The 25,755-nt window shown below is 38.2% G+C and overlaps 2 protein-coding genes across 2 annotated transcripts; one reads left to right on the plus strand and one right to left on the minus strand.

The window, feature by feature from the left end:
* Positions 1–1,107: 1,107 nt before the first annotated feature.
* LOC125232653 lies at positions 1,108–12,448 on the minus strand. The gene is made up of 11 exons (XM_048138409.1): positions 12,278–12,448; positions 11,615–11,809; positions 11,035–11,214; positions 10,249–10,445; positions 9,373–9,506; positions 8,878–9,011; positions 5,728–5,856; positions 4,516–4,627; positions 4,073–4,208; positions 3,584–3,668; positions 1,108–2,306 (listed from the first exon to the last, which is right to left on the minus strand). The coding sequence occupies exons 1-11, from the start codon at positions 12,446–12,448 to the stop codon at positions 2,160–2,162; spliced, it is 1,620 nt and encodes a 539-aa protein (XP_047994366.1). The 3' UTR covers positions 1,108–2,159.
* A 568-nt stretch (positions 12,449–13,016) lies between these two features.
* On the plus strand, positions 13,017–24,575 carry LOC125232480 (protein preli-like). The gene is made up of 7 exons (XM_048138163.1): positions 13,017–13,228; positions 13,626–13,793; positions 18,076–18,183; positions 21,217–21,322; positions 22,408–22,557; positions 23,505–23,666; positions 24,318–24,575. The coding sequence occupies exons 2-6, from the start codon at positions 13,702–13,704 to the stop codon at positions 23,661–23,663; spliced, it is 615 nt and encodes a 204-aa protein (XP_047994120.1). The 5' UTR covers positions 13,017–13,228; positions 13,626–13,701; the 3' UTR covers positions 23,664–23,666; positions 24,318–24,575.
* Positions 24,576–25,755: the final 1,180 nt, after the last annotated feature.

Genomic DNA, 25,755 nt, shown 5'->3' on the forward strand with positions numbered 1-25,755 from the left:
CTGGTCCTTAGAGTTCTTGCATACGTTACAAGCGCGTGAAAAGTGGAACACTGATTCGCGACCTATTACCGTTGGAACTGTAGTTCTTATCATTACGGATAACGCCCCGCCGCTGCACTGGCCAATGGGCATAGTTATTGAGACGTATCCAGGGAAGGACGGCGCGATAAGGGTAGTTTTAGTCAAAACAAAAAATGGCACGTATAGGCGCCCGGTAGTGCGTTTATGTCCACTTCCTTCTAATATTCCATAGTCTGTTACTCTGAAAAACAGCATTAGTTAAGCAAATTAGTTATAGTATAGAATTAAAAAAAAAAAAAAAAAAATTGTCTCTCCCTTTTTCTTCGGCTGTTTAAGCGGCCTTTCTAGTTTATTGCAACGCATCTAAGTATGTGCACTTAGTTATTAAGACTTCCTTTTCTAATCTTGAAAAGGGAACCTTTCAAGGCCGGGGCTATGTTTGAGCCACTGCGATACCCGCTGGTTAAGACCGAGTATGACAGCGCCATCTAGGAGCCGAACGAAGAGGCGTAAACAACCGCGGCCATGATTAAAATCAGTTTTCGCTAGAAGCTCCTACGTTCGGAAGCAAATTATTGCATCGTCGCCGTAGAACCGCCTTTTTTTAATTGTTTTTATGTTAATTGTGTGTTATATTGTGCCCCGGGGTTGTCAGTGTATGGACAACATCGGATTTTGTGATCAAGATCGATAAGTGACAGTGTCGGCGAACATTGAACAGGCCACGAGGTGCACCCATCAGCAAAGGCCAGATTCTCCAGATTACGCCAGAGCGAGACACGAGGATTCACCAAGTAAGCTCCCTAGATTAGGCAAAGTCAAATCTTAGGTTCTTGATCGGCGCAAGTATCGCAGACCCGCCCCGCCTTTCTCGTCCCGCTATCGTAGGTACCTATTTTCAAAAAAAAATCCATTCAATTATACTTTTTTTCGTGAGACCAAGAGTGGCAGTAATTTCACGAGCCCGTGGCTCATTCAATACGCCGAGTGTGGAATTGAAAAACGAGCAAGTGAAAGGATTCTATAGTTGAACCACGAGCGAAGCGAGTGGTTCGAGAATAGAATCCTGAACTTGCGAGTTTTTTAACACACGTGTTTCCGAGCTAGTGAGGGGAAAATAACTATTACTTTATCAAAACTATAAAACGGTAATTCTCGTCTTGTCCATATTCTAATTGCCGCGACGCTTCCATTTTCAGTGGAATTCGAATTCTAATAAATTAGAATTAGAATTGAAATTCCACTGAAAACAAATGAGTCGCGGTAATTAGAATTCGCCCTTACGTCTTGAGAATGACAGAAAACATAATTCACACTTTGCTAAATGCTATTTTTTCTATGGTTGTTCAATGTTGCCAGAAGATGTTTACCAAAACTAACTAAAAAGAGAGCACATAATAAAATTGAGGGTAAAATGTCATACAGCCTGACAAAAACTAGAGTACACATTTAAAAAAGTGTCAACACTGTAGTGTCGTTCCTATAAGAATAAGAAAACTGGAACACTACGATGTTGCCACTTTCTAATTTCTAAAACTCCTTGTCGAACTGTTCCTCGGTTATCACGCCGTGTCTTGCGTGGGCGACGATCGCGCGACTGTCGCCGTCGCGTCTCATACTTCCATATCGATAAGGTTTGATGCATACGAAATGCGTCGCATCGCCGTCGCGCGACCATTGCGCGACCGTCGCCCACGCAAGCCACGGCGTCAAACTTGAGGGCACGTTTTTTTTCTAACACAGAGGCCAAGGACCTGATTCTCTCTGATCCTGATATTTTTGGGTTAATTAGCTAAGAATCACTTGCAGATATAATCCTAATGCAAAAAAAATTCTATGGAATTTGTAGTTTCGATTTCGTAAGAGAAAAAAGTACTTATTAAAACGTGACATAGGAGCCCACACTTTAGAACAATGGTGGGACTGAGAGTGCTGTCGATCCCGAGTATTAAAACGTGACATAGGAGCCCACACTTTAGAACAATGGTGGGACTGAGAGTGCTGTCGATCCCGAGTATTAAAACGTGACATAGGAGCCCACACTTTAGAACAATGGTGGGACTGAGAGTGCTGTCGATCCCGAGTAGAATGAACCCAAAAACACTAGGACTTGTATCATTTTTTTTCTGAATATTTAGTTAGTTATAATAATCGAGCGACATGATAAACTCGTTAGTGGCGACGTGGATGTCGTGAATGGTGCGGTTGTACGAGTCGTCGGATTCCTCGGGCTTGCGGCGCTGCACCTGAACAGCTTTCCACGCTACGCTCTCCGCTTTGGCTTTCTGAAATAAAGTGACAGGTGAGTCTTTTGAGAATGTATAAGGCACGCCACAGACAGTCTTAAAGATTCATAATCTTAAAAAAGATTTGTATTCAATCAGTCAGTTCAATCTGAAAATTCTGTCAGTTTGAACTGACAGGCTGCATACTAATCTTTTTTAAGATTATGAATTTTTAAGACTGTCTGTGGATGAAATGGCGACAGGTCACAGGCACAACGTGCGATCCCCGCATGCCCCTTAGGCTAAAGGGGAAAATTTATAAATCTGTTATCCGACCTGTCGTCTTGTATGGAAGTGAGTGCTGGGCCGTCAAGAAGAAGGATGAGAGAAGTCTGCATGTGAATGAAATGAGAATGTTGCGATGGATGTATGGTGTGACAAGACGGAATAAAATTCGGAATGCTGAGTATATAAGGGGAAGCCTGAGAGTAGCGCCAGTGACAGAGAAGGTGAGAGCAAGGAGATTAGCATGGTATGGGCATGTAATGCGGAGGGATGAAAACAATGTTATAAAACGAGTGGTAAAGATGAAGGTGGATGGTTACAACGGTAGTGGAAGGCCTAAGAAAAGATGGATGGAATGTGTGAACAATGATATGAGAGTGAAAAGTGTTAGTATGGATATGACGGCTGATAGAGAGGAATGGAGGAGGAAAATCTGCTGCGCCGGCCCCAAATAATGGGAACAGGGCAAGAGAATTTTATTTTATGTCTGTGGCGTGCCTGAGTGTGAGGCCTGAGCCTGAGCGCCTGGTATCCGTTGGGTGGACGACATTCGAAAAACAGCGGGGCACTTCTGGATGAGATTAGCCCAGAACCCGGATAAGTGGCGTACACGAAGGGAGGCCTATGCTCAGCAGTGGATGTAGAAGTGTGAGCCCTTAGTGGACACTCGTAACGGGTAGGCCCCGTAGCCGAATGGCATTTCTGCGACGCGAAACGAAAACGAAACGCCGCGAAAGGTAGTCTGGCTCTGTCGCGCCAATACGCAAGAGCGATAGAGACAGCAAATATTGGCAGTTGGCACCATATGGGCCTATAGGAAAGCACCTTAGCGACATCTACGGTACGACCGTTACACTTATTCGAACAAAACAATCTAAAAGACGCAAAGCAAATATAGCTAGAAGCTGCTGATTGTCTATTGAGATAGCGATACTGCGAATTTGATAGAGGGCGATGTTTTCATTTGTTATACAGCTTGGCAAAAAAAGAGTGGAAATGTAACTTTTTTTTTATCATAGCAACACTTAAGGCAAGGCAAATAGAAAACTTACTTCTTTTCTCTCCTTGAATATATTGGCGCGATACGCTTCGGATTCCTTTTTTTTTTGAAGTAATTCAGCAGGAGTCTTGTTGTACCTAAAAACATAAGTTTTGGAAAGCTTTTTTCAAATCGGGAATCCTGTCAGTCGGATAGTTCTGAGTCTTCCGACATCTAATGTAGTGGAATCGAAGACAATGATATGGTGAGGCCCTTAAGCGCTATTATAGGTACAATTATAACTCTGTAACTTTTGGCAAACAAAATTGCGGGTCACAACTGGATGAGGCTAGTCCAGGACTGGGAGAAGTGGCGTACTAGAAGAGAGGTGCTCAGCAATGGGCGATAAAAGGCTGATATGATGATGATGAAACTAAAAGGGTGATAAATAAATCTAGATAGAATATAAGTGCTAACCTCGCACCCAAATTTTGAATTTAGCGCCTTTTATTAATTTCTACTTTTTTTGCTAAGGTATAAACCAAATTATGAAACTTTTTACTTGTGTTTGAGCAGACTATGAGCCATGTAGTGTATGGGGTTCTTGGGCTGTTTCTGGCACACATCTAACAGCACGTCGGGCAGAATGCAGCCCAACGAATCCCACAGGTACTTCGCCACTTCGCTGTTCAAGGTCCCTGGAAAAGTAAAACTAGTTCTTTCTACTCGTCGAGTATTGTATACAATAGTGATATAATTAAGCTTTTCATTCTCGTACCGTACTATTAGGCCACTCAGCAAGCTTCGTGGCCTAAACATGGTACTCGACTGAAAAGCTTTGTATTATATCACTATTGTATAAAATACTATTAGGGTCATCTCATAAGTACCTAAATCATAATACCATATAGAGACTTTTTTGCCGCCAGAGTCCGACCGAAAGTAGACTGTAATTAACTATATCTTCTGATTGAATAAGAATTATGAAATTTATTAATTATTTACTCTTGATATCCACAGGTTTAGCGTCCGGCAGTATGACGTCATTAGAGTGATCCTTGATGCCCATCGCGCAATCCACTTTGGTATTCTCCGAATGGCCGCAGTCTCGTGTTACCTACATTATAAAGGAATAGAGTTTAGTTACACGAACAAAAGTAACAGAACACGCTTTACCCACTTACTTAACCAGATGGGCTCTGCGATATAGGTCCCTACCGGCGGATATTGATACGGGAATCTATTCAATGGTCAGATAGTTTGTGGTTGCAATCATAGCTGGGCACCGTTAATCAAATAGTTAACTTCGTTAATCGCTAATCCGTTACTAAAAAAGTTAACTTCGTTAATCGTTAAAGCGATACATTTCGACAAATTTAACGTAAGTTAAAGTTAATCGTTAATCCGTTAACACGTGAAAAAAAAAAGAACTTTTCTTTAAATATTTAGTTGCATCACTATCCACTATAACGTTTATATTTCTGTAAAAGGCCGAAGTACAGCTAGCCTATTGAACTCTAGGCTGCACGTGGAAGACAGTGATCGCCTGAGCTACTGCCAAGAGCTGTGTCAGGAGAGATGCTCACGGTGACGGGACTATTGTGCCACTTTGGGCGGTAGAGGCTAGGGAAGCGAATGTGGTCGTAAATAGGGCTCGAATTTGCTGCCCTTTCACTACAACAGTCGCCATGGTAAAGCTTAGGATTCACCGAATCAAAGTTAGTAAAAGCAAATCCACGTGAAGAATACTTTTTTAGGTAATATTTCGGACTTTTAGCAATCGACATCGGTAAAACCTAGGATTTACCGGCAAATCATAGGATTTGCCGTACTTCGGGCTTTTATAGTAGCGATCAGAACGTGTTTTTCGCAGCGCAGATGGCGCCTGTGCCCTACTAGATTAACGATTAACGGACTCGGAGAAATTTAACGGAAGTTAACGAGTCCGTTAACATTTTTTCAAGGTAACTTAAAAGTTAATCCGTTAATCGAAATGTTAACTTCGTTAATTAACGATTAACGGATTAACGAGGTAATGCCCAGCTATGGTTGCAATCAAGAAGAGTGGAAAACTAAAGCTATTGGTTGATTCCCATATTTTTCATTTCATCGCCGTATGAAATTATATGAATGCAAAGACAGTAGACATTAGAGTGGTAGTAAAATATTGTCCTATCCTTAAATAAAAATAAACTACTATAAACGAAAATAAACAACCTTTTGAAGGAGCGTATCATCACCGAGTCTGTAAAGACTGGCGCAGTCCTCTCTTTGGTAAATCTTCTCGTTGTCTCTGAGGATGTAGCGGCCAATTTCGTCAAAGTGCTCCACCGGCTTGACGTTGAGCTAAAAACAACGATGTTTTATAGGCTAATTCATGCTTGTCCTAACTCCTAGCACTTGTAGCACTTCGCAACTGCGAATATTTTTCTCTTTTACTCCAAGTGAGACGTATCTATATCTAATTAGATATCAGATACGCTTACAGTTTAGGTAGTGCGTTGTTCGTTCACTTTTGGATTCCATCAAGTATTTTGGCCCTGGCGGGTGCCGCCTCTGCGAGCTGACACGGGCAAGGGTGGCATCCGCTCGGAGTACCTACACTTTACGTCCTAATAAATTGCTAACGTCCTAAAACGTCCTAAACCATCCTCCAACAATGCCGGTGTGCGAGCACCCTTGCACCGTATGTGCAACACTTATGGGCAGTTCTCCAAGACATGCTTTTTTGTCTGACTTTCGTGCTCGATTTTTATAACTATTTTAGGAAGATACCTAATTAATAAAGCTATTAAAAACCTTTGCCTATATGCTATTCTATTGAAGGCCCATCTGGATATCTAGAAGAATCGTAGTTATGTGGTGCATGAAAATCAGGGGTCACGAAAATCACATCATGAGGGCATGACAGTCAGATTTGAATACATGAAAGTCAGATTTGATTATTGATAGAAGGAAAAAATAAAACTAAATAATTAATTAAATGATTTAAAATGTTATTTATTATTTAAAAAAAACCGTTCTTGGCTAAAGAAGAGAAAGTGTGACCTCCTCAACTCTTAAATGATAATAAATTTAACAATCAGTTATTAACAATCAATTATGTAAGTCTTTTACGTAATTCCTAATGTATTAGTTGTAGATGTTTTAACACATGATACTTGACATTACAAAAATAACTTTAAATAGAAATTAAGAAATCTTTTCATGTAACTTTTTGACTTCATTTACCTAAAAAAAAAAATTTTTTTTTTTTAATACTACGTCGGTGGCAAACAAGTATACGGTCCGCCTGATGTAAAGCGGTCACCGTAACCTATGGACGCCTGCAACTCAAACAGTGTCACATGCGCGTTGCCACCCCATTAGAAACTTGTACACTCCCTTTTGCTGTGTTAAGTACACAGAGGAGGAGGAGGAGGAATATAGCCTAAAAAAATCACCATGTGAGCCTGGCAACAGTGGCAGCTCTCGCCATACTGTAGTGTGCATCGTGATAACACGTTACCATGTTATGGTAACCATCATTTGTGTAACGGGAAGGCATTTTAAAATTAAATTTATTTTCAAACGACACAATCAAACGGAAAATAAAATGACATTGACAGTGAAGTATTTAATTTTGAAGTAACCAGTAAAGTGGTACGTAAAAAAGGAACTAGAACTTGTTAAATCAGTTTCCATTTAATAATAACATTAACAGGGTGTTTTTGCGTAGGATATGATATTTATACCTACACTTTATATCATATTATATGTATATGACTAAATACCGGGATTTTACCATGAACAGGAGAAACAATAGTAATACGAATAACAATTATGACGAACTTATGACTACTATATGAATAGTTCTGATTATCATGCATGATTTCTGACTTTCATGTCACAAAAATCCATGAAAGTCAGATGCACGATAATCAGAATTAATAACAAATCTCAAAATAACTCTTTAACATTACGATTTTTTTAAACAAGCTCAAGGTTACTTTAAATAGGCCATCTGAGTGTACTGTAGGAATTTTTACATAAACAATGGACGTGAGGTTTTGGAAATATCTTTATCATGACATTCAGAAATCAGCCTAAACCAAAACGAAATATTGGCGATCTTACCTTTCGTGCTCCGAAAATCCCGCGTGAAGACGACGTGTTGCCTGTTCGGCTGATACGCCGCGATTGACACTTGACGTTGAAGGACATTAGATACCGCTACGTCGATTCATTGGCGAGGTATTAGTGTGGTTTCAAATAAGCATGATTCTCAGGCTTGTCTTTGAGACAAGTAAAAAAAAATACCTTTATATTATTTTTAGTTAATATTTCGTAATAAAGAATTGTAAATATGTTTAGTCGACTAATTAGGTATATGAAAACATACATTGACTTCTTGAAATGTTAATAGGTTTTAAGTAATCTGCTATGATTTCTTGAATTCTGGGTTAGGGACACGGCACGGTTGTCAGATTTTACCGCTTCAAGATTTTTTTTAAGTACGATCCATTTGATATTTAATATACATTATATGCTCTCCAGGTAGAGAACATTGCAATTATGTTATCGTATTTTTTGCAGAATTAATATAACATTAGAACTGTGCTTTATGGCCGGGGCCATGGTAAATTCCTTGCTCGGAGAATGACCCTTATAACAAGCGCTTCGTTTCGGTTGATATATTCAATACGAAAAAAAGTTCATTTAAAAGCATGATATTACCTAAATATAGTCTCACGTGATCAGGCTAAATAGGCTACTATCCGATTAATCAAATAAATTTATCTTTAAGAACTGTCAAAACGGTTTGCTATGTTTGGAATTACCTACATGAAAATTTGATGTAATGAAGTCACGGTCAACTTATTTCCTTTATAAAACTAAATAGATATTGACCTTAAAATTTAACTACTTTTTCTCCTCTTATAATTTTCTGGTTCTTTATTTCGTGCATGATGACAATTATTTTATTTTATAATCAGGCAAGTACCCTACTGATACCAATATAAACTTCGTCAACTCAAACTAAGCATGATTTAAATTTAAATTTAATTTTAGTTTAGAACACCTACTGTTAATGTTAGTGTAGTGTTAAGTATTTTATAACCCATATGTTTTAGTGAGAACTTTTAAGGGGGTAGATGTATGTTTACCTATACCCACTCGAATGTTATGTTTTATGTACATTTATTCCTGTTTGTTTCTCCAATAAAGAAAATAAAATAAAAATAAAATAAAAGGGTTTCAACGTTTTGACTTCAGCTTCGTGCACGACTTCCATACTTCGGGATTCCATTATTCCGTGATTGTCAAAGTAATGTAGGTAAGTACTAAGTAACATTACTTATGTGATATGCGCCTAATGACACTTACCCTTCTATAGTTCCCCTCGCAATCCAAATGGTACCTGGTCAGTCCATGATCGAAAATGTAGATCCTGTGTCCATATTGGTCTATAGCATAAGATCCCGTTTCGTCCTGATATATCATTCTTTCCGAAGTCGCACCTATAAACATAGTGCTTTTTGAAAGAGTAAAAAAATCTATGTAGGTTAAATTGACCTATAGACGGTCTAAATCTTTGTCACTAAAAAACGCTAAATTCAAATTTTATATAGACGAAACTTCCATCCTTACATTTTCAATATTTTAAAGTTTTATGGCTCTTCATGATTCCGCCAACGTCAAGGTTGAGGAAGGCACGCGCTTTATGACGACAATCGGCCGGTGAGCCTTACATTTTTCAAGTCTGCCGTCAGTGCCGTCTATATTTTTAGTGACAAGATTTATATTTGTTCGATAGTAACCAAGCTTCTGCACAGCTAGAGTATACGAGTAGGTAAGTACCTACGAATTCTACCAACTTACTTCGAACAACGAAGAACGTGGTCAAAGCCTTAGCTGCCTTAATCAGCAGTTGCTTCAACTCCTCCTTTCGTTTACCGAAGTTCGTGCCCATATGCTGCCAACACCAGTTCTTGGTGCCTGGCAACTCTGTCGTCCTTGAAACAAAATAAATAAGATATCAAAAACGACAAAACCAGTTGGGAACGGACAGTAAGTCTACATATTATTGTTATGACTTAGGGACCCAAAGAGGCCTTCTGAAACCAGAGAAATGAAATGAAATGAAATGAATAGAGAATGCCATTCTCTATTCTGAGCCACATGAAAGATTTTCCAATAGCATTAAACTTCTGAGAGCTTAATCGCTGAAGTCACAGCTGTCCTCTAAACATTAAGCCAAGAAATTGTAATCCATTAAAATTGCGACCAAGTTCCTTTAAAACCTGGACCAAAAGCGTCTTTTGAGTGTCGGGATCTAAGTCAGCGCTATAAAAATCATGCCGCTGTGCTGTTTTTTTTTTGTTCTTAACCGACTAGTGATTAACCTTAGTCGCACATGATGAAAAGTGACGACAATGCCGAAGATGTAGCTCACTGGTACAGTAATAGCCTATTCATTTAATTTGAATACACCCAGATTCAACCAGGGAATACAGAAGAGGGGAGCATGTTCCACTCCTTAGCAGTTCGCATTAGGAAAGAAGAGGCAAACTTCTTGCTGCGAATGAAAGGTACTTAGGTCGACAACGTAAGGGTGAAACCGCTCCCCGCGCCCGGTTGTCCGGTGATACAACGAGGAAGGAGGAACCAACAACAGTGTTACATCGACATTGCGTTCAGCAACAAGTCAACCATAAACGACGCTCAAAAGAAGCTATTTAGTGTGTGCTTTCTTACATCCTTGACTCATAGATGCTCTCTTCTCTGTGAACATTCTCTAGTTCTGCCTTCAGCGTGATCAGGTTGTTCGAGACCGTCTCAAATTCCGTGTACCGTTTCTCGTACAGCTCCAGTTTCTCGGTGACTAGCCACACGGCGTCGTGGTTGCCGGAGTTGAGGACTTCGGCGCGGATCTTCTCGATGGCGTGACCCAGCTGTACAGATAATTGAAACAAAGAGATTCTCACACTAGTAATGTGTCTATTGCTTGCCGGAGCTAGAGGCAACGCAACGTTGGCCCAACATCGTGGCGACCGCAATTTCTATCGCTGACTAGATTAGACATTGGAGCTCCAAAGATGGTAGTGTGGGATCTAATATTTACGAGTACGTGCACCTCTTTATCTATTATCAGCCAGTGTTGGGTGACATATTGAAGAGATTTTTGTTCAAATAAGAGAATAAGGCAACGGTAGACGGAACGATATTGCCATCATTGAAAGCACTTCACGGATGGTACTATTTTTGAAATTTTCATCAACACTTACACTAAACTCCACTCCTTCAGTGACGAGAGTCTGTGACGAGAATGAAATATTAGGGGTCTGTGACGAGAATGAATTAAAAGAAACCTAAAGTAGAAAAAGTTAAACCTTAGCATGGTAAGGGCATGTGATGCGGAAAGAAGATAGCCTAAAAGCCTAATGCTTATGAAAGCGACATTATATAAACGAAAGTTCTAGACTAGACGATTGTGAATGAGATAACAGAGATAAGAGCATATAATAGAGAATGATGACTAACCTCCACTAACTCGCAATGGGAGCCACATCTCTTACGAGTGTACATCAGATGTTCCTTGTTCTTATCATACAGTTTGTTGAGGAGTTCATTCACGTCGCTGTCGCGTTTATTTTCTAGCTGTTTTAGATTGTTTCGCGTCTGATTCAGGATCTCCTTCAGACTACCTCTGATTTCAGCGAGCTGGATAATACGTATACCAAAGCAAGTTACTATGTATAATTTTCCAAAATTTAGAGTTCTTCTCTATCTAACCTTTCCATAAACAAATATACCTACCTAAGAATATATATAGATTGAACCAAGGAATTGCTAGTAGTCTCTGAATAACAATTTATCTCAAAACCCTTCTGGCTTATAGGACGAGCTCTCTGCTGCACTAGACGAAACCTGTTCATCTAGTCGTGATTAAATGCTCTTTGACAACTTTTATTTCTTTTGGATGTGGCACTATGAAAAGTATTGTCGCTTCGTGGGCACACTTTCATACTAGCGCCCATAGTCCGATGGTGTGAGAGACAAAAAAGTTGCGGCCATAAAAAACCATAGAAAATTTTAAATGAAATGAGATCAGGTAACTAACATGATCAGCCAGCAACAAGGACAAGTACTCATGAGTGTACTGGAACACCATTTCCTTTAGCTCCACAGCCTTCGTGTACTGTTCCTTGGTGAACGCCAGGACTTTCTCCTTACGGTCCATCTTCTCTACAGTGACCTTGACTTCGTTAAGCTTGGCCATGTGCGCTGCGAACTTGGCGGTTAGGTCGTCGTAAATCTGTGAGTGAGTTTGCTAGTTATCTCCTACGTGAGCTGATAGAGCATGTATACAGAACGATATTACTCCATTTAGGACATGATACTCCATACAGCGATATCAAAGTGACCTGTCTGACTTTAACAAAATAGTCGCAAATTCAAAATAGCAGAGCAGGCCCTTTAGCACAACTTGCCTTGTCGCGCGCGAGTCCATACATCAAGCGCGACTTTAAGTATGGACTCGCGCGCGACAAGACAAGGTAGAGCTAGAGGGGCAGAGCTCGTAACGCACTAATAGGTACCTAACCCTTCTGGAGTTGCAAGCGTCTAAAGCTTTAATGACTGAATACAACCTGCTCTGCTGTAGAACCAATGCTTCTTTGCTACCAAAGTAGTATGAAAAAATTATCGTAAAATGTAGGTACTTACTTAAAGGAGACAATTTATGACTTTATGGACTTCATCTGCACTCACGCAGCATACCCACCTTTTGTTGTTGTTCAGATTGTATAGGCAAAAACTTCTTGTAGAATTTATCTTCATAGTTTTTCCATAACTGTATAGTATTGTCTATGTGCGACACCATAAGTTCCTTATCTACGGCGGTCTCGTCGGCTTTGTGACAAAGACAATCAGCTCGTTTAATAGTCGTATCCATAGTTTCTCTCCAGCAAATGATGAAACTCGCAATAATTGCTTTAATTTCACCATAATAAGTGTGATAATATCCATCATCGAATTTCACGTTGTCGATTAGTTTTACAAATTTGGTGACTTTAGGCCTTATACCTTCGTCCGTTTCGGTTACTATACGAACGACTCCTAACACGACATTACTTACGCCAGCAATGAAATGTTTGTGGTTATTCATTTTATTGTAAAAACTTTTGTGTAAATTCGAAAGCAACGTAAAAAATATGACGTTTTTTTGTACTTATAAAGTGGTCAACATTTTAACAGAGCAATGGTACTGTATGTATACAGCCAAATTTATTTGAACGGAAAACACTAAGAAATAAGGAATATTATTATTAAAACCGTAAGTAACTTTTGTCCCATAATAGCCATAATCACTATCTAATATACATTTTTAAAGTTTTATGAGTTTTCAAGTGAAAAACGCCCAAACCAACGGAGTAGACAGTAAACAAAACGCTTATTGAATTTCCATTCTTTCATTCAGTTTCTTCAATTCATTCATTCATTTAATGACAGTTTGTCCAGCCTTCATTCACTCACAGATGGACTCTGGAACAAAAATGTCATCTGTTATCAAAATTTTATTATCAAAAACACCTGAAATATGAATGATAACACGTGTTTATTAATAAGATTACGAACCATATCATCTAAATAGGATTCGTGCAGGAAGTCAGTGGTTGTAACTAGGATCAAAACCAGGAAGTTACAACATTAATTCAATAATTCCGGCTGAAAGGTAATCTCCATGATTTTATCGAACATTCATTAAGCATTCGTCTTTATTCGGTTAATTTGCACACCGAATCTTTGTTTTGTAGTTTACTACAGTTTTTCTTCTTGAAACGTTTGTGTAATGGTCGTAATTGATTATTTATTGATGTTGCGGTGTGTCCTTCAATTCATTCAAATAAGGTTGATCGTGTTATTTACATGAAGTACCTACTTATAAGACGTGACTTAAGGCACAAAGTCTTTGTTGCTTATACCACATTATTACAAGGTCTGCCAGCCGAATATTGTCAACAAAATTCCGCAAGCACATTTGACCCACTTAGAGTTTATGTAACTTGATATGTGGGCATAGCTTAGATACTTTTTTTTACGTAAACATAAACATGTGTGTCGTGTTTTAGTGTCCGGTCCAGCAAGATGGCGTGCTAAGGTCGTCGTCCTGTTTACAATCATTCCATTATAAAAAAAGTAAATAAAATGGCAAGATACTTTGAAAATACTAGTACATTCAACTTCAGTTGGGATCAGGTGGCATCGGGCTATTGGAAAAGATACCCTAATCCACAAAGGTTAGTCTCATCTTACTATTTTTTTTCATGAGATTGTTAGTAATTTACTGTAAGTTTATAAGATACACAGGGAATTCATTATGATGCTGTTACACGGGTAACACAATTGCCTGCAATCTACATACCATTGCCACATTTGTTCAATATGCACCAACTAAATATGGAGAAAATGCGACAATGGTATGGTAATTGCTTGGAATTGTGTTGCTCGTGTGAGAGCACCTTTAGGTTAGCATAATAGAAAAAATTGAAAATCCATTTGAAAATCAACAAGCTATTTATTAAGTCTGTCTGTTTGCGCTCGCCATCGACAGGGCACTCATCCACACACCTTGCAACCTAAATGGTGGTTTCAGAGGAATTTCCTCCCACGAATGCTCCGGCTGTGGAATGAGCTCCCTGTCGAGGTATTCCCGATGAACTACAGTATGGGGTTCTTCAAAAAAGGAGTGTACAAGTTTCTAATGGGTCGGCAACGCGCACGTGACACCCCTTGAGTTGCGGGCGTCCATAGGTTACAGTGACCGCTTTCCATCAGGCGGGCCGTATACCTGTTTGCCACCAATGTGGTATAATAAAGTCTGTACTAACAACTAACAAGTACTATGGACTTTGATATACAATGTATTAAAAAAAGTAGTTTTTTTTATTAAATGTATTTTTTCATTATTTTATGTTGAAGTATAAATTATTTTCAAAAATAATTTTGCAAACTTGAATACTTGAACTTGGATTGAATATTTTATCAAGTGTTAAAGAACAGAACTCGTCTTAGTTGAAAAATACTTTATCAAGACAAATCAAAATACACAAAACTTGTCACATCTAATTACTTTAGACTGCCTGATTGGCTCACTTTACTGACACCATTCTTTGTTCCCTTAAGGTGCTCCACACGGTTTTCATTGATTTTTGACAAGTTTTGAGTTGAAAATCCTAAATTTGCACTACAGATAGAATTATAAGAAAAACAGTCATCGGTTTGTCAATATTTTATCTCTATTCGTAAGAGGCATATTAAAAAAAAAACGAATACTTATCTTTTTATGTTTTTTTACACATGGTCTAAAAAAACACTTATCGAAATTTGAATTTAGTGAAGACTTACATACCTGAAATTGACATGTTTGGATTTACTTTTGACTTTTCTAATAATTCAAGAGAGATTTTAAGTTTAAATTGATTAAAACAAAAGTTATTGCCAAAAAACCTGTTTTTGACCCTAAAATTGTTCAACTTTGATGCCAAATATCACAGAAACAATGAGCTGTGAAGTAATTATGAGATACTTACTATTTTGTTTAAAGACGATGCTGTTAGTGATGATGATGATGAGGCTTTAGAAACTATCATCTGCTAAATGTGGCACAAGTTAATTAGTTCTCCTTTGCCATATGGGAGAAGGAGAACTAATTAACTTGTGCCTGCAATGCGTAATGTTTAATGTTTATAATATATAATTTGCATGTATATTTGTATTTATATTTGTGTATAAGTATATGTGTAATGATATGAACATATTATTTATGTATTATATTGATTGTAAATAATATTCCTATGTTAATAATCCATATGTTTTTTTTTAAATATAAACATATGGATTTTTCCTTTTTTATTGTGGAACGTACCACTTTATAAATCGCAAATTATAAATGCAGACATCGATCGCAATGAAAAAATCAACAGTGATCGACTCTGGCCTACGTGGGACTCGAACCCACATCCTTGGATTGCCGGTCCAATGCGTTACCAATTGCGCCAGCCGACCATCCGTCCATGACTGCGAATTTAACCATTGCGACTGTGATGCACGACTACGTCACCGTGACGTAGTCATATATCACCAGCGACATCTACATTTCAAGGTTTACAACCCTAGCCAACCCTGAGTAACGCAGCTGGTAACGCATTGGACCGGCAATCCAAGGATGTGGGTTCGAGTCACACATTGGCCAGAATCGATCACTGTTGATTTTTTCATTGCGATTGATGTCTGCATTTATAATTTGCGATTAATATTGCTATAATTGTCATGCATTCTAAATTTATTTTTCTCACTGCACCCACTTTCGCGAATTTCTGTTTGGCCCTATGGTTGACTGGTAGAGAATGCCTTAAGGCTGCTTTCAAAAAAAACGTCAAAAGAATGTAAAATTGATAGTTTTAGTCGGTGAAATACTACACTTTCCGTTATCCAATAGATTTATTTAATTCAAGTTCCAGTTAGAGCATCTTATTATCTTGATTTTTATAAGACTGGATTTTCGAAAACTAACTCATTAAATTAATTATGAATTTTTCTCTAATGCACGTTTAGAAAAACGCACGTATAGAGCTGAATCAGTCGATCTTATTTGTAAAATTTGGACAATTTTGAATATTAAAACGGGTAAATTTATAATTCGTATATCCTGTACCACAATCATTTCAGACTAGATTTTTATTTTAAGTTTTTGAAAAAGAGTAAACTAGCCTAAGGCGAATTCAATTTTTTTCAGAAATTACCTAAAATTAAGTGACAATTTCTTTGAAAATCTACATCACATCGAAGTAAGTTTTGTACTAAATTAATCTGTAACGTTTACTTAAATTGCTGTTATGCCTTAGTGATTATAAATTGCTATTATTGATTTTTGCCAATTTTTTGAAAACGAACCTTCACCGGTACAATTATTACCACTTTTGGACATTTTCTCATATTTTGTTAGACCAAGTAGAAAAAGTCCTATAATGTGATATATATTTATAAACTACTCGCAAAGCCCTTTAATTTGATACCACACACGGTATGATCGAGCGCTCGGTTGCGATTTCACTATTTTTAACACGAAAGCCCTCTTAAGGCATTAAGTCCGCCATTTGTACTTTTTTTCAATTGTGCAATAAAGTTTAAATAAATAAATAATGTCAATGGATTCAAATCGAAGGTCATTGGCGCAGGGAACCCCCTTAAGGCCTGTTTTAACAAAGTAATATTGTAAGTCAGTGATCAATACATATAGCCAAATAGTTTACAAATATATTATCAAGTTGGCCTACACAAGGTTCTAATGGCAGTTTTAATTATCTAGTTTTAATTGCCCTTATATAATGAGTACTTGACATTGTCAACTATCAAATGGCTATAAGCATGTTTTATGTAACATCATCATAATTTACTGTTATTGATGTCGAAGGATGTGTTCTATTATTAGATGCGCTAGAGTGCTAGGCAATCTTGGATGTCATTCTCAAGGAGAAGGTTGTTAAGTGCATTAAGATCTAATCTAAGAGCGGATCGGACACATCTTACGACCAAGATAAGTGGTTGTAAGATGTGTCCTTAAGACTTCTGTTCAGCAGTGTGTTGGTATACTATGATGAAAATGAAAATGAAATATTTATTTTTCAAGTAGGCACATTACAATGCGCATATGAACGTCAAATAAAGCTACGCCGGCTCTAATCTAACCCTACGCCTCAGCCTCGGGAAGATTTCAGTCCCCCCCTCAGTTGGGAGGGGGGTATCCACTATGGGACCGGCAAGAAACTCGGCGGGCAACTTCTTTTCAAAACATTACATCTTATAATTAACATGCATTCAATAACAAGATGATCATGAACATAGTTTATAAGACCCTTTATTTCCCTGTTAGCATATAATTGTAACAGATATCTTATTTTAACGGTGTGATGGCGGCTCTGTGTCAGCTACAAGCCGATAATTGCCAGGAAGCTGCGCAGGATCAGGACAAGTGGCGTGCCCTCATTTTGGAGGCCAAGATCCTCTTTGCAGCACATAGCCATACTAGTTAGTTAGTTAATTTAAAACAGAAATTCCGTAACACAGAAAGCATGCATTCATATTTTCATACTAACAAGCAATTTCTCATACACAAAATGCGGATTGATGCCGGTAGATGTGTATTGTATTGTATTTATTTATTGCAATTCACATGTACATTACAGATTTTACAAGTACTTGAAAGTATAGGTAGGTAACTAGGTAGGTACACAAACGACACATGAAGCCCTAATGGGCGCAGCAATTAATGCAGGTAGGTAGGATGCATTTCGCTATACAATTTGTTAGGTACAATTTTTTTCACGTCATGACGGTGCGTTAACAAATAAGATTAAACAAATGAAATTGGGTCGGCTATATGTGATTTCACTCTTAAGAGCTATATTTTTACACTTTACCATACTGATATTATAAATTATTGTACAAATTTTAAATCTGCTCTCGTAATAAAAAAGTTTCCAATACAATAGAAAATATAACGGATGTATTTTGTTGCAGCACTCATGTTCTGTCCGAAGACACATACTGCCGGCAGGTCAAAGATGGCTGTCTGTACACCAAGAGGCTGCTCACCAAGACCAACAGGGTACCCAAGTGGGGAGAAAGGTATGTAAGGACTTCTAAATTTTAAGATTAAATATAAATTTTAACCAGAAAAAAAACCAGGTTCAAGTCCTGCTGGAGGTGTGATTTCTTTTCAATTTTTTCTTTAATTTAATAGTACATTACATCAGAGGCCGGGAAAATGAGGATTTCCGGCCAAGTGGGTATATATAGTGGGTATATCCCGGATAGGGATACGAGGCCGGGAATCCGTTTTCACGCCGAGGCATGTATAGTGCTTTTCTCAAACATACAATGAAATAAATAAAAAAATGCTCTAAAGGACAATATTTTATAAAAAAAAGTTACTTTGCAGGCCTAGGCCTAAAAAATAATATGAAATCCCTTTACAGTCCTCTCGAGTTGTTGCGCCCAAAAAGCGATACTTCCCAGCCCATTTTAAGGAACGTAAAGACAATATTTCATTGCATGTTTGAGAAAAAGTACGTTGTACTACTATTTTTAATAGTACTAGTATCACTCTTAAGACGTTTCTGCATGATAAAAAACAAATAAGAGGTAAGTATCAAAACCACTTTTTATAACGTCACTAATAAGAATTTCTCAGCGAAAACATTGCACCTCCAGCACTGGAATAATCTTATCATATAGATTACTTTTATCAATGTCTTTCATATCGGAATTGATGTTGTAAAGAGCAGTAATCAAGATTGATTATTACCAAAACGTTTTGTATGCAGATGAAGATTGAAGACAGAGCATTGTAAACTGTATCGTCATAAAAGTAAAGAACACGAATGTCAGGGAAATGAAATGTTGCTTTGTCGTTGTCAAAGGAAAAATAAACATCTGATAATGGTCAAAAATGTACATGAATTTAAGCAAAAGTATGTAGCTAATTGAACATTTTTATTACTCGAGTTTTATTTATTTCTAAAGTTGTCTTCCTTTAAAACTAAAAAGCAAAAAATAATAAACCTTTGAATTCAGATTTCTTATCGTATTGCAATAATCTAAACATCCAAATTATAAACAAATCAATTATTTTCGTGGTCGGTACCAGACCTGTTCGTCGCCTTGCTATTGCCTGTTTGCCCCACCCAACCATACACAGGCTGGTACCGACTCCAAAAATAATTGATTTGTTTATAATTTGGATGTTTAGATTATTGCAATACGATAAGAAATCTGAATTCAAAGGTTTATTATTTTTTGCTTTTTAGTTTCTCCGTGTTTTGTAACGCGCTTATTTTTGAAGGCGGTTTTATTTTTTGTTAAAAAGTTAATTTATTTGTTGATTTTTAGTGGTTCCTAGTGATATTATATGTATCAGTCCGAATATATGTACAGTAGTGAAAGAATTATCCTTTAACTCCTAACCATTGAGGAGTTGACCTTCCATCATCAGCTCAGCCACATAAAATTACTACCGTCAGGCGTAAATACTGGTGTACCTTTGAAAAATACACTAAAAACATTACATGTGCCTATAACATTTGAAGAGTTCACTCGATTTCTCCAAGATCCCATCATCAGACCCTGACTTGGTGCCAATGGGACCATCTCGGGGTTATACCCGTTCGATCAAAAAAAAAATTTTGAAAATCGGTCCACGATTCTCGGAGATATCGAGTAACATACATACAAAAAAAAAAAAAAAACATTCAGTCGAATTGAGAACCTCCTCCTTTTTTGAAGTCGGTTAAAAATAGTAGCTATGTCAATGTTAGACCTCGCGGTTTTGTACACAATTTCTCCTCAAAATAAAAATTCAATTCAGGATCACAAAAAAAAATACAGTCTTGGAATTTGACCACAAGATTTCCTGTGTATAAATGAGACCTGTAGAGAAAAAAGCACGCGGACATACAAAAGCAAATTGCCAGTGTCAAACCGTATACATAGATCTACGCTGACGCTTCGGTCACAATATAATGTAATTTTTTTTCTTACTATCTGAACTGGGTTCGTAGCCGAATGGCACAAACGCTCACGAAACGAAACGTTCGTAGATATATCTCTATCGCTCTTGCGTATTGGCGCGACAGAGCCAGGCTACCTTTCGCGGCGTTTCGTTTTCGTTTCGCGTCGCAGAAATGCCATTCGGCTACGGCACCTGTAATGGCCGTAATTGGGTATCAACAGCAATTTTGTCGGAGGAGTGCGGACCTGCAGTGAAGGCACACTATATAAAACCGCCTTCAAAAATAAGCGCGTTACAAAACACGGAGAAACTAAAAAGCCAAAAATAATAAACCTTTCAATTCAGATTTCTTATCGTGTTGCAATAAGCTAAACATCCAAATTATAAACAAATCAATTATTTTTGTAGTCGGTACCAGACCTGTTCGTCGCCTTGCTATTGCCTGTTTGCCCCACCCAACCATACACAGGCTGGTACCGACTCCAAAAATAATTGATTTGTTTATAATTTGGATGTTTAGCTTATTGCAATACGATAAGAAATCTGAATTGAAAGGTTTATTATTTTTGGCTTTTTAGTTTCTCCGTGTTTTGTAACGCGCTTATTTTTGAAGGCGGTTTTATTTTTTGTTAAAAAGTTTATTTATTTGTTGATTTTTAGTGGTTCCTAGTGATATTATATGTATCAGTCCGAATACATGTACAGTAGTGAAAGAATTATCCTTTAACTCCTAACCATTGAGGAGTTGACCTTCCATCATCAGCTCAGCCACATAAAATTATTACCATCAGACGTAAATACTGGTGTACCTTTGAAAAATAGACTAAAAACATTACATGTGCCTATAACATTTGAAGAGTTCCCTCGATTTCTCCAGGATCCCATCATCAGACCCTGACTTGGTGCCAATGGGACCATCTCGGGGTTATACCGGTTCGATCAAAAAAAAAATTTTGAAAATCGGTCCACGATTCTCGGAGATATCGAATAACATACATACATACATAAAAAAAAAAAAAAAAAAAAAAACATTCAGTCGAATTGAGAACCTCCTCCTTTTTTGAAGTCGGTTAAAAACCAGTAATAATTCTTCTAAGACAGTATGATGATGAGGACGGAATGGGTATGTCATTTAGTGTTTGTTGTTACAGGTTCTTCAGCGCGAAGTCTGTCAAAATTATCGAAGAGAGCATCGTGGACCCGGAGAAAAAGGTCCTCGTCACATACACTAGGAATCTAGGCTACACTAAGGTTATGGTAAGTTTACATCTACTGTATTGTCAACTTGTCATCTGTTGACAGCGCCATCTATGATTACATTTACATACTAGTCCGAATCCTAGATGGCTTACCTCAAGGATCTCATGTTCCCAGTCGATATAGGTCATTAAGAGATGTAGATCCCAATACCGCCGATAGATGGCGGTATTATCAATACCTTAAAACTTAATTAATCCCTTAAAACTGTATAACTAGGATAAGTACGTTCACTTTTAATATAGCCATGAACCAAGCAGCATCGGTTTTTCTCTCCTATACCTGCCCAAGACCTTCGACCCCCAGACACGTGGCAACATATATTCTGTACCTACTTTACTATTAAAGGCTTAATCATAAATCCTATAGACTAGCCGAGGCGAAGATGTGGCCTAATATGGAGCTAGCTCGCCCAGGAGGTGCCTTTTCACTCTTGATTTGAAGGTTGCCTAGTTATATGAACTGGGATTACTGGGAAATATAGCTTCCTTTACTTTTACAATTATATACATAACTTTTACCTATACAATGACATCCATTTTTAACCGACTTCAAAAAAAGGAGGAGGTTCTCAATTCGACTGTTTGTTTTGTGGTATCCCTTAACCGCTCAGTAGGTTGAAAAAGTCGACCTGTAAAAAAGGCGAGAAATGTTTTTTCCTAGAAATCAACTTTTTACGTAATTTTTTTTAAAATATGCGTGCCTTTTTCTACTGACAAAGTTTAATAGCAGAGTATTCATTTTTGTCTTAGTTGATTTTACGAGCCGTTAAACTGGACTAGAACTAAATACATATAACGTACTTATATTGTAAAATTTGTTTTGGTTGCTCGCATTAGTGCGCAAAGTGCTTCATTTGTGACTATCTGGGTAAAGGGAGCTTATTGTCGATGGCGCTTACGCCCCGCGGCGTCATATTTGTACACGAACATCGCTCATAACGCCGTAAGCGCCATCGACAAAAAGGTCCCTTTACCCAGATAATGTCACATTTCTTGTCAGGTCAAAACTTCAGAGGGCCATCTGTACTGAAAAAGTTCGTACTCTCTTTTTCGCACTTGCATCGTAATCTACTATTGTTTCAGAGCGTTATAGAGCGCGTGGAGTACCGCAGCGCAGGCGCCGGCTCCACGATAGCGAAGCGCTCCGCCTGGATCGACTCGCAGGTGTTCGGCTTCTCGCGCGCCATCCGCGCGTTCGGTGTCGAGCGGTTCCGCAAGAACTGCTCGCAAATGGTAACTACATGCTTTTTGAAGTGAAACTTTTATTGCGACTTCCAACTGACAGTTGCGTTACACGTTTAACGCTACAATGGAGGGGGCATCATACACTTTAGTACCAGGGTTCCAGAATTGAAAGGTGGTAAAACGGAGTTGCACAGCCGTCGCCACACGCCTCACAGATTAGCAAAGTATCGAGCGTGTATGAAAGTACTGTAGTACCATGGTTCCAGAACCGAAAGGTAGTAAGGCGGAGTTAGACAGCCGTCGGCACACACATTAGTTGATGTAATGTAAATAGTACATTACATCAGAGGCCGGGAAAATGAGGATTTCCGGCCAAGTGGGTATATACGGATAGGGATACGAGGCCGGGAATCCGTTTTCACGCCGAGGCATGTATAGTGCTTTTCTCAAACATACAATGAAATAAAAAAAAAATGCTCTAAAGGACAATATTTTATAAAAAAATAATATGAAATCCCTTTACAGTCCTCTCGAGTTGTTGCGCCCAAAAAGCGATACTTCCCAGCCCATTTTAAGGAACGTAAAGACAATATTTCATTGCATGTTTGAGAAAATGTATTTTATTTCTGCTTAAATCTCATCAAACTTATTTTCGTAAAATTGTAAATGGTAGAAAAATGATACGTCATAATGGAGCTTCACTTGTTACGTTTGTATCCTGGTACACATATTGTGTTAAAAGTAGAAGTTCTACTATTAGGCATCATATTACAAGTGTTTAATAGATTAATAGAGCGCGTGGAGTACAGACGCAGTACGCAGCGCCGGCTCCATGATAGCGAATACTGTACAAAATATTTTAGTTAGCGCTGCGTGTAAGAAATTCTGTTTGAATTTGGGCAGTTTGCGCAGACTTTTTGCGACGTCATCGCGTCATCTCTTTAATCTGGACGTTATTTCGATAAAATATACTAATGAAATACCCTTTGTTGCAGTACAACGGTTTCAACGGCGTCCTACACAGCCTGTTCCCCAAGCAGCACGCGCCGGCGCCGCTGTCTCCGCTGCAGAGCCTGCACAGCATGCGCGACGCCGCCGCCGCCGCCACCGACCGCGCCAAGCGGAACGTGCTGTCCTCTGTCAACCGCACTTAACAGGTCGGTATAGAGTGTAGTAAAGTCAAAAGTCCTCACTCCTCACCACGACATTGGCAGAATCCACCTGGCTTGAAATAGCGAGGAGTAAAAGCCATTAAAAAAAAAAAGTGTAGTAGCATTGACAATTACTGAAGCAGAATACAGCGCAGCTCAATCTACTGGGACGGCATGGCTACATCTCTGTTTATACAGAACATTGGGACGTTTTGATGGTGAGATCTCTAGGACAACAATTGCAATACAATACATTTTGAGACCTCAAACGCTCTTAATAGACTTCTACAGGGATAGTGGCATTAACAACGACTGAAGCAGAATAAAGTGTAATCGCTCGAATACAGAGAAATTTAGTACATTTCTACTAAATTTTGTAGTTTTCCAGTAAATTATGTAGTGCGCTTTGGAATAGTGCTATCTCTGTTATTTTTAAACCATATGTGCGAAGTTTTTCCCACCTATAGTACTATCTCTGTCACTCTTTAACTATCAACTAAGAGCTCGCTGGTGCTACTACTGCTGGTGGCACTTTTTTAATTTCTCCATACAATGAGCGCTATTATCTGCCTTTTGATTTATATAATATCTTCAAAAATAGGGATACATTCAATAGAATACATATATAAAATTACAATTATTTTTCCTTTTTTTCAGGATGACATGAAGACAGGCAGAGACAGTTAAGTGCTAGTGAAGGATAAACCTTATATCGGAACTTTAAGGATGAAATCGCTATTGAAAAGCCATGCCCTATACGGGAAATGAATCGAAAGTATATATAAGAATTTAACATTGATATTATAGTGAATATAGACTGGACTATGTGCTGATAATTAAAAATTGAAGAGTAACTGGTATTTGTTATAAAAATCATATCAGATTTGCAAGGAAAGAATATAAATATGCCTTTTTAGGGTTCCGTACCAAAGAGGTACCTGGGCGTTTTCCAAATTAAATCCCGAATATCGAATTTCACCAGATCTGGACGTGTTTGGGCTCATTCTTCTCAGAATCACGAGCTGATTCGATCCCGACGGTAAAAAAATGTGTCCTAATCTTTTTTTACTTTTACGTCACGATTTTAGTATGAACTTACTACGGAAACTCCAATACGGAAACTCGAATTTTGTATGGAAAATTTGGGACACATTTTTTATGGTCGGGATCGAATCAGCTCGTGATTCTGAGAAGGATGAGCCCAGACACGTCCAGATCTGGTGAAATTCGATATTCGGGATTTAATTTGGAAAACGCCCACCTACAAAAGGAACCCTTATGGTGCGACCCGTGCGACTCTGTCCGTCTTTTAAATAAACTTGGTCTTATTCTGTTTGGTTTTAAAATAGGAAATAATAAATTTTAATAGGAACAAAGTGAAGGAAGATCGTCTATAAAGAAATAAATAAATAAAAATAAATATTAAATATTATAGGCCTTCTTACACAGATTGTCTGAGTCCCACGGTAAGCTCAAGACGGGTATTCAATAAGACAGCGCTATATATAATATACAAATACATATTTACATAGAAAATATCCATCCACAAATAAATGCCCTCACCGGGATTCGAACCCAAGACCGCGGGTTAGCAGTCAGGTTCACTACCCGCTAGGCCAAACTGATCATCAAATAATAAATGGGGACGTTGTCTTTATGATATTTCTCCGCTTCTAATTTTTGCATTTCGCGTTCGTTATGTGCAAAAGGCATGAGCACGAAGCTCTTATTTACTCTGTCTGATGTCTGTACAACGTACGTGTTAAACAATGAGGAGGCACACTCGAAGGTTATGTATGACAGATGGCGCCACCCTATTAGTCCATTGCACAGATAATGAATTTCATACGTGAGAGCGAGAAGATGATATGTTTTTCTCTCTCTCACACATTAATTACAGTGACTTGCCTAGACACTAGCACAGGCGCCGCCTGGCTGGATAAATTGTCAGTGTGCCTCCTCATTGGATCTGTGACAGACCGACGAACGAACCATCAAGGTTCCTTTTGTACTTTTTTGAAATGGACCCCTAAAATCGTGTGTCCATGCTCTGTGACTATCTTTCAAAACTTTAACATTGACATAGATTTTGTTA

The sequence above is a fragment of the Leguminivora glycinivorella genome, chromosome 13 (genome assembly GCF_023078275.1).
Source record: "Leguminivora glycinivorella isolate SPB_JAAS2020 chromosome 13, LegGlyc_1.1, whole genome shotgun sequence".
Classification (NCBI taxonomy): Eukaryota; Metazoa; Arthropoda; class Insecta; order Lepidoptera; family Tortricidae; genus Leguminivora; species Leguminivora glycinivorella.

What these genes read in the sequence shown, in the direction of transcription:
- LOC125232653 (XM_048138409.1), bottom strand. Translation starts at nt 12,448, where the DNA reads ATGGATACGACTATTAAACGAGCTGATTGTCTTTGTCACAAAGCCGAC. An exon ending in CACGTTCTTCGTTGTTCGAA is followed by an intron (nt 9,012 to 9,372) that starts GTAAGTTGGTAG and finishes CTATGTTTATAG; the next exon opens with GTGCGACTTCGGAAAGAATG. An exon ending in TAAACCTGTGGATATCAAGA is followed by an intron (nt 4,209 to 4,515) that starts GTAAATAATTAA and finishes TTACTTTTCCAG; the next exon opens with GGACCTTGAACAGCGAAGTG.
- LOC125232480 (XM_048138163.1), top strand. Translation starts at nt 13,702, where the DNA reads ATGGCAAGATACTTTGAAAATACTAGTACATTCAACTTCAGTTGGGAT. An exon ending in AGATACCCTAATCCACAAAG is followed by an intron (nt 13,794 to 18,075) that starts GTTAGTCTCATC and finishes ATTTTGTTGCAG; the next exon opens with CACTCATGTTCTGTCCGAAG. An exon ending in GTACCCAAGTGGGGAGAAAG is followed by an intron (nt 18,184 to 21,216) that starts GTATGTAAGGAC and finishes TTGTTGTTACAG; the next exon opens with GTTCTTCAGCGCGAAGTCTG.